The sequence below is a fragment of the Orycteropus afer genome, unplaced genomic scaffold (genome assembly GCF_000298275.1).
Source record: "Orycteropus afer afer isolate SDZICR_OR568_19922 unplaced genomic scaffold, OryAfe1.0 scaffold00002, whole genome shotgun sequence".
NCBI classification, from domain to species: Eukaryota; Metazoa; Chordata; class Mammalia; order Tubulidentata; family Orycteropodidae; genus Orycteropus; species Orycteropus afer.
The window spans coordinates 20297160-20306821 of NW_006921589.1; the positions used below are offsets into that span (position 1 = coordinate 20297160).

Below are 9662 nucleotides of genomic sequence, written 5' to 3' on the forward strand. Positions count from 1 at the left end.
TCATACACATTATCCTTCATTCTCTTCCCTGAAAATGAAACAGAGTCCAAGGATGAAAATGAGGGTTTGAGAAGTTTCAAGATTTGGCCAAATTGGAATTGGAGCCCAGACCTTCTAAAAAGTCATAAAGCCCATTATGTCCTATGCATTATATTATTATATTATTAGATAGTACAATAATTATATTATTATATAATAATTATATTATTAAATAACTTTCCATGTCATACTATTCAATGTATTGTTAGGTATGTTACTAGAGAAGGAAAAAGATACGTATTCTGTGTGCCATAATCTGGTTGACTGAATTATGGGAGAGAATTGAAATGTAAACTCACTACAGTATCTCCCTTGGTTAGTCCAGCAGACTAATTTAATTAAGGGAAATTTTGTTATTCACTTCTCATTGATTTACATTAAATAGTTCATCCTCATGGGACCATCGTCTTCTTAAGTTGTTTCATGAATCTCTAAATTGTTGAAACATTGACCTTGAATATTTAGCTATGTTTCATATAAAAAGGTAGGAATCTTTTAGGTAATTTTAATCATCTCTGTTCACTTAAAGCCAGATCGTAGAGAATTCAAGCTCCATAAAATCAACTGCAATCCATTATCCCCAGTGCTTAGAAAAATGTCTGGCACATAGTAGGTGCTCAAGAAATATGTTTAATGAATAAATATCCACATTTTATTAAGTGTTTATTCATATACTTATCATGTTTTTATTGATATTCATATAAGTCTCTGTTTCTCCTCTAAGGAATATAGTGCATAATATTTCATATTTTTAGTCTATTTAGTCCATGGACTTCAGTATTAAGCTATAATAATATAGAGAACTCGTTTTTATTTCTTCTTTTTTTTTAATTAAACTAAAACCTGTTTTTTTCTGATTCTAAATACATGAACACAATATAAAGCAAGTTCCCAGGAAAGAAATTGATTTTCCAAGATTTTCTGCTGTTTCTTACTTTAGAATAAAAAAGGTAAGACTGAAGAGGAAAATAGCACGTATCTTTTTATAAGGAGAGATTAAGAAGTTGACCCTTTTCTCAAATGGTCAATATTAATATAGCTTAACAGCAAAAATTATTCCAGCCAAATTGAAATCCATTTTCTATGTCCTTCTAGGTAAGTTTCTTTTCACAGGAGAAAAGTGAATACTGCGGTATATGGCCATTTCAGGCATTCGATGGACGAACAAGGAAAGCTATCTTCATTTGCAACTGTAGTTACTTACTCACTACTTGCTCCTTTCTTTCTCTTGGGGGATTATCAGAAAAATGGTTATTCTCATTTTTTTTTTTTAATTAATCGAATAATTTCACTTTTTCTATGTCATTTTCCTTTGCAGGGATTGAATCAAAATATTTAATTTTCCAAATAAAATAAAATTTAAATTTCCAACTAAAATCTCTTGGAGTCAGAGTGCATAAAATTTTACGGTTTACCAAACTTCACTGTTGTGCATGTAGTCCCCTTTAGTTCATACAACTCATGTGGCTTTTCTTTTTCTTTCTTTTTTTTTTTCTTTTTGGTTCATTCATGTGACCTATTATTATATCCATCATTCCATTTTTCTTTCCTATTAGAGTGAAATTGGACACAGCCCTCCTCCTGCCTACACCCCTATGTCAGGAGTAAGTATTTCACAATCAACATCCATCTTTTAGTAGTTTTGGTCTTTGCTTACCATGTTTCCTCCCTTTCATTCCGACATGATTTCTGTATTTTGCCTTTGCCAACAGTGAGTTCAGAATTTGCTTTAGATGTGTAGCTGTATTTTATCTCAGTAGATAATCCAAAGTTGAGATATCATGCATCAGCAGTCACTTTCAGTTTTTATCTAAAATATTTGCTCAAGCTCATAAATAAGCTGCTGTGTGAGGCATCATATTGACTTCTATGATTATAAGTCCAGTGGTAGAAAGAATCTCAAAAATGATTCTCTAGCTGGGTATTAAAAATTCAACACCATATCAACCACAGAATGGAAGTCAATGAGGAAAGATCACTATTCAAAGTGTGTCACTGTACTTCTGTTCTTACTGGGAACTGCCTATAATTAAAGACACTGTCATTTGATTAGTAAAATGAAATGTATATAAAATTATATTCCTGTGATTTGAGAAAAAATAGGTGTTTCTATTCTGTATCTCGATTCATCAGACATTGAAAATAATCAGTACAAAATAATGAATTTTCCCTGAAAAGCACACTTTGCCATCCCTTTCATTATTATTATTTATCTTTTGCATTTGTTACTAACAAGAACTTCTCTCCAAATATATTTCTCCTACTTACAGAACCAGTTTGTGTACCGCGATGGGGGTTTTGCTCCAGAACAAGGAGTGTCCGTGCCATACCGAGCCACTACCAGCACAATTCCAGAAGCTCCAGTGACTCAGGGTGCCACAGCTGAGATTTTTGATGACTCCTGCTGTAACGGCACCCTGCGCAAGCCAGTGGCACCCCTTGTCCAAGAGGACAGCAGCACCCAGAGGTACAGCGCTGACCCGACAGTGTTTGCCGCAGAACGAGGCCCACGAGGAGAGCTGGATGAAGAGGGTTACATGACTCCTATGCGAGACAAACCCAAACAAGGTAAAATCGGAGTATTCAGCACCGATTGCCATTCAACATTAACTTCCATCAAAATAAGCCAGGTCAGAAAGTAAATCGTCAAACAGTTGGGCCTATGAAATACCTATGGCCCAGAAAAGACCAAGGCCCCTGTAGTCAAAGTATTTTCTCCAAATCAGCAGCATCCTCTTCATCTAGGGCCCTTAGAAATCAGCATCTCAGACCCCACCTGAATCAGAATCTCAATTATAACAAGACTCCCTAGTGATTTGTAAGAACCAAGCCTAAGAAGCACTGATTTTGCAGTATCTTTGCTGTATTATTTGAATGACGTAGCATGTCAGAGTATTTGAGGATCATGGCCTTATTGAGTTGGGGTAGAGATCATAAAAACTGGCGATGTTTGCAAAAGTCCAAAGATTTTCATGGCACCAATAAAGCTTTGGTTTTTCCATTAAAATGGTGTCATTTAAATAACATAGTTTATCATAGAAAATTATGATTTGTTTATGACATATTTCCAAAATTAAAGTTCTGACCCTAAGTGTGTATACTGTATATATAACACTTCATCTTGAAAATATTAATGGTTTGTGGTTTTAGAAATATTAAACACCCAATTAAGGTTTCAGTTTTGAAAGAAAATCTCTTTATTAACAGCATTGTAAAACAAAGAAGATGGGTGGGTGACCCAGTTGTCATACATGTTAAGTAGAAGGAAGTACCTAATGGGTAACCAAAAGAGAACCATAAATGTCTCTTCAGCTTTGTTACATACAGCTTGACTGAAAAATTTAATAAATAGAGTATTCATAGATGTTTTAAATATTTTTCCTTTTTTTTTTTTTATTTTAAAGGATATGTCAATCTTAGCCAATTTCAAAAAAACGAAAGCATTAAGACTAAGGACAGTCAATATTTTATGAGGGGTCTGGGAAGAAATATCAAACATTGACTCCTTATATTTGTTTCATATATTTATTTTAAAATGACAATAGAATTTAAAGATCCTTAAACATTAAAAAATGTTATTGAATACTAGGTTCACCCTACTTTTGTAGGGACAATAATGAAACAGTACAGTAGAGCAAGACTGTTGTTCATTGAGAGCTGTTGTGGTGAGGTTCCATCAAGTCAGTTCCTACACATAGCGACGCCATGTACAACAGAACAAAACACTGCCTGATCCTGCACCATCCTCACAATTATTGTTATGTTTGAGCCCATTGTTGCTCAAGTCTGTTGTGTCAAACTAACTCATTGAAGTCCTCCTCTTTTTCACTGACTCTCTACTTTACCAAGCATAATATCCTTCTCCAGGACTAGTCCTTTTTGATAACATGTCCAAAGTCCATGAGATGAAGTTTCACCAACCTCACTTCTAAGGAGTGTTCTGGTTGTACTTCTTCCAAGACTGGTTTGTTCATTTTTCTGGCAGTACAGAGTATATGCAATGTTCTTCACCAACACCATAATTCAAACGCATCAATTCTTCTTCAGTAGTCCTTATTCATTCTCCAGCTTTTGTCTGCATATGAGGTGATTGAAAATACCATGGCTTAGGTCAGGTACTCAAAGTGACATCTTTGCTTTTTGACACCTTAAAGAGATATTTTTGCAGCAGATTTGTCCAGTGCAGTACATTTCTTGACTTCTTTGTCCATAGGTATTCATTGTAGGTCAAAATGAAATTAAAGCTCTTACAACTTCAATCTTTTCTCCATTTATCATAATGTTGCTTATTGGTCCAGTTGTGAGGATTTTGAGACCTACATTCTAATACAACACTAATTATATCTTGCATCCATCATTGAGTCTGTTTTCTCTGAATCTGCAAAAATGAGTCCTACATTGTCACGGCACTGTTGAGGATGAAATGGTGGTGGTGCTGGAAAATTGCTGAGCTGAAATTATTGTGTATGAGCAAAGGTATTGGCCTACAATGGTGCTGGAGTGTTTATTACTGTCTTTTAACTGATACATGACATTAAATATTTAACTACATCCAGTAGACCTATATTCAGGGAAAAATAACCTTGGGCTGGCTCAAAATGGTAGAGTTTTAACAAAGAATTTTCCTCTCCTTGCTTAAACTCTAAAATAGAAAGAGCTTAAGTCTCATTTTTTGTATATGGTAAAAGAGTGTATATATGCACAAAAAAGTATATGTAGAATATTATGGGAAAGAGGTGGGTTAACCTAGAGAGTAAGAAAATTAACTAGCAGCAGCATTTTAAAAATTGTAGGCCAATACCTTTGCTCATTGAATTTATTAGGATGAACTATATAACATAGCCACCATTTGACTGTTTTCACCCTCTTGTTCTGTGTGCCACTGAGTCCATTCTGACTCATAGTGACCCTATAGGACAGAGGGAACTGCTCTATAGGGTTTCCCATGCTGCAGTCTCTCTAGGAGCAGATAGCAAGATCTTTCCTCCCATGGGGTCGCAAGTTAGTTTGACTTGCCAATCTTTCTGTTAGTAGTTAAACACTTAATCATTGCACTAGCAGCACTTCTACCATTGGATATAAACATATAATTATACTTAATTTGTAAGCATTGTATTGTCAAGCAAGTAAACTAGAGGCATCTTAGATATCTATTAGGTTTATTTTATGAGTTGAGTCTTTTTCCTACCCTACGTGGAAAAGCTTTCTGAGCATCATCTACTATCAAATCCTTTTTACATATGTAGATATTCACAGTAAGCCATATAGACTTAAAAACAATTGGCTATAGACACTTTAGTTTTCCACTATCTTTTATAAAAATTCTAATTTGCCTGATGTAATGGCTATTTATCTTTGGTTGGTAAGCATAGATTCCAACATAAACTTTTGACTTTCAGAAAAAGACACATTTAAGCTGATTTCATATGTATCAAAAAGAAATGCAATTTATAGAACGAACGAACAATCTAAGAGATAGGAACTGATCCTGTCTTCTCGATGCTTTGTCTGTCACTAACCTTTTGTCCCACCGACCTTTTTCATATGGCTGTAATAATCTACAAATTATTGAGAATTATTGAAAACAAAGCCATGGCTTTGATCATTCTGGAGAAAATAAAACAAAACTAACTCTTTTATATAATATGATCCAATTAACATTTTCCAGAGAGTAAATGTCCAATGGTATTTTTGTATTCCTTCAGAATACTTGAATCCTGTGGAGGAAAATCCTTTTGTTTCTCGGAGGAAAAACAGCGACCTTCAGGCTTTGGATAACCCTGAATACCACAATGCTTCCAATGGTCCACCCAAGGCAGAAGATGAGTATGTGAATGAGCCACTGTACCTCAACACCTTTGCCAATGCCTTGGGGAATGCCGAATACCTGAAGAACAACATATTGTCTGTGCCAGAGAAGGCCAAGAAAGCTTTTGACAACCCTGACTACTGGAACCACAGCCTGCCACCTCGGAGCACCCTTCAGCACCCAGACTACCTGCAGGAGTACAGCACAAAATATTTTTATAAACAGAATGGACGCATCCGGCCTATTGTGGCAGAGAATCCTGAATACCTCTCTGAGTTCTCGCTGAAGCCAGGCACTGTGCTGCCTCCTCCTCCCTACAGACACCGAAATACTGTGGTGTAAGCTCAGCAGTGGCTTTAAGATGGAGAGACATGCCTGCTCCAATTTCCCTACCCCCTCTCTTTCTCTTTGGTCTTCCTTCTACTCCCAAGGCCAGTAGTTTTGACACTTCCCAGTGGAAGATAAAAAGATGCAATGGTTGTTATGTGCTTAGCTAACTTGAACTTTAGAAGGAAGAACTGAAAGAGAAAGACAGGAGGAACCACACTGTTTCTTTATTTCTCTGCATTGGTTTGTCAGGAGACTGGAACAGCTATAGAAAGACCAGCAAATTTAAAGCAAAACTACCTGCCGTCAAACTAGTTTTCAATTTTGTTTTATTTTCTTTCCTTTCCTCCTTACTTTTTCCTTTCCTTCCTTCCTTCCTGCCTTCCTTCCTCTCTTCGTCTCTTTCTTTATCCTTCCCCATCTCTCTCTCTCTCTTCCTTCCCTCCTTTTTTTTTTCTTCTTAAAGACCCATGGTTTCTCTTCCTACCTACAAGAACTAATGTATGCATAATCAGCATCTCTGAAAATCATTATAAAATTTCCACTACAACAAAAGGATAACTTTTGTTATCCTTTTGAGATTGAGAATCCAATTAATTTTTCAAGTAGATTTTACCCTAGTAAAAGAGAATGGCCAACCCACCATTTTTTTTTTTTTAATTTTTGGCTTTAGTTTCTAGTTGCAAAGATTATTGCATCAAAGTTTCTTATGTGTTGATACAAATGGATAGAATTTAAACAAAAAATACTGTACTATGGTGAAAAAGCCAATGTTATAAACATACAGTGTTTAAAATTAGAAGGGGAGGCCAAGATATTAATCAAACACAACATCACATCTAGCTTTCTTGCTTTACACTATTGAATATGTACCCACTTCATTTGTTTTCATTCTTTAACATTTTTTTTTCCTCTTTCATAAATGATAGTACTTGATAGGCAGTTGGCAACCTTAAGAGTAGAAGGGAAACTAAGAGACAGTTCTGTGTGGTTCATGAAAACTACTGACACTTTCAGGACGGTCCAATGGGGAAGCCATTGAACTAGAAGGAACACACTGGATTGGGTATGTCTACCTGGCAGATACTCAGAAATGTAGTTTGCACTTAAACTATAACTTTATTTGTTCCCTTTCTGAACTCCCTTTTGGATTTTGAATGAAGCAATATGGAAGCAACCAGCAAATTGACTAGTTTAAGTACATTTTTGAGAAAGAGCTATGATAAAGAAAGACTGTGAAACGCCACACCAAGAAAATTAGGACTTTGGACAGGACCCAGGGACTGTGGGGAGAGAGCCAGCACATTATCGACATGGGGCATAATACTTGCTACTCAAGGAAAGTTGTCCAGTTTATATACTCTATATGATAGGATGCAAATAAGATTTGGATTGAATTCCATGGAATTTGTAGTATGAGGACTCTGTTTATGTTAAGTAGAAGATAACTCTTTGCACATAAATCCATACAAGAAAAAAAAAATGCACACACACATTCACAGCTCATAGATGAGTCTATAGTTGTACATAAACATGAAGAAATTTCTCATGCAATTATTTTAATATCCAATATAATAATCTTCTGATGCTTTGTATAATTCATTTTTTTCCTATACAGCATCTTAGTTCTAGACCATCTTTATTATGTGTCATTGTAAATAATACCTGCTGAGATAAAATTGAGGGATGGGCACCAATGGTAGGCATGAGTCTGCAAAAAAGAAAAAAAAAAAGAGAGAGCAAGAACCTCATATCAGTAATTAGGAAAATTAAATATAAATTTCTTCTTTTCTAGGCAATTCTGCTCCAAGTCAATTGGATTTTTTAAATTTCTTTCTAATGTTAAAATATGGGAATCAAAGTAGAGTCTATAACCTAAACAAAAACAATTGTTGTTGTTGTTGTTGTTGTTTTGCTATCAAGTTAGACCCAACTCATAGCGACCCCTCCAAACAAAAACAATTAAATGAAAAAAATTTCCATTGATAAAACAGGATTTGAAGGAAAAAAAAAATCAAAGAGGAAAGGCTAGCCTTCTGCTTATCTTTAAAAAGAAAATTTATCCATTCATTTAACTCCCTTGTTTATTCAACCAGTATTTATGTGAGGGACACCCAGATAAATACCGTATCATCTTTGACTTCAAACTGATACATTCTAGGAGATTTTATGGAATGATATTTGAATTCCTCCACAAGTTCTTGGAATGAGGTTACAGGGAGCAATTTGTGAGTAGCTCTCATAAAATCAGTCAGTAAGACATCTCCTGTAAGTCATTTGGAACATGGATTACATATTCTTTGAATTGCTGAAGTTGACAAATAAAATGGTTTCAATGTTTTTCTTCACACATAAGCTAGTCTACAATGATAATGCAACACTGACTGATTGGCTTATATAGACTCTAACTTTACCATTAAAAGCAGAGGTGGACTTTCGTCAAGAGCCTTGGGAGAGGTCATTTCCTAAGCTATGAGAAGAGACAAACTGCAAGAGTGAGGTAGAACAAGGAGGAATTCTGAGATCCCTTCCAGTGAAATTCAGTCAAACACAAACTTCCTTGGTTGAAGGCACAGAAGGATTCAGAGACCACAGCATAGAAGCTTAGAGCTCTTCTACCTAGTCCGAGAGTCTCCAGGAATAGATGACCTCATGTCAGTGATTGTAGATAATTTTGCCTGAATTCATCACTGATAGTACTCGTTTTGGTTAGTACAGCGTGACTTTTTCTTCAAATTTACAATATTCATATAGTTACTACTTGGATACAGAGAGTATAATCACATATTTTAGAGGAAGAGAGAAAGATAAATAAATAGAAATGTGTTTAATAAATGTAGTCTCCTTCCTCCTAAGAACATGAAACCCTTTCATGTCAGATAATCTCCCATGAGTAACTGGAAAAGTATGTGAATCCAATCAAAAAGGACCCCAAATGTTCCACTATTTTTCCATTTATTGTTTCATTTGAATAATTTTTTATAGTACGTATTTGATTTCAGTTTTCTTAGGGCTTCATTTTTGTTTTGTTCCCGGGAAAATATATTTGAAACTATATAGGAGGAAGAAAAAGAAAAATCAGTTTTATTTGTCCCAGGGAAAATATTTTAGCCAACTAGGGAGAAATGGAAATACCAATTAAAGCCCACAAAGTGATTCAGATACCAGATTTCAGAGATTAGTTTTATCAATGGAAATATGCAAAATCGATTCTGTAAATTTTAAGAAGAAAACATTAAAATTATACTGGCTATACTTTTGAAACCAACAAATTTTATAGATTATGTCTACCTTGGGGAATCCTATTTTCAGGCATGGAAAAACTATATGGTTAACTGATTGTTAAAAAAGTAGTTCTTAGAGAGTTGAGAAGAGATGCCCTCTAAACCAGGTTAGCCCCCAAACCACAAAGCATCATGCACCACAAAGAGGAGCTTGGGCTACTGAGCATCCTTGCTTTTCCAGATAATATTAATGGCACAGGTTA

General features: G+C 35.2%; 1 protein-coding gene across 1 annotated transcript in view; it reads left to right on the forward strand.

Annotated features, from left to right (window-relative positions):
- ERBB4 (erb-b2 receptor tyrosine kinase 4) overlaps positions 1–6190 on the forward strand; it is a 1111475-nt gene extending 1105285 nt beyond the window's left edge. Inside the window, exons 26-28 of the mRNA XM_042783534.1 lie at positions 1596–1643; positions 2310–2607; positions 5745–6190. Of these exons, the coding sequence (XP_042639468.1) occupies positions 1596–1643; positions 2310–2607; positions 5745–6190 (792 nt within the window). The remainder of the gene's footprint in view (positions 1–1595; positions 1644–2309; positions 2608–5744) is intronic.
- Positions 6191–9662: the final 3472 nt, after the last annotated feature.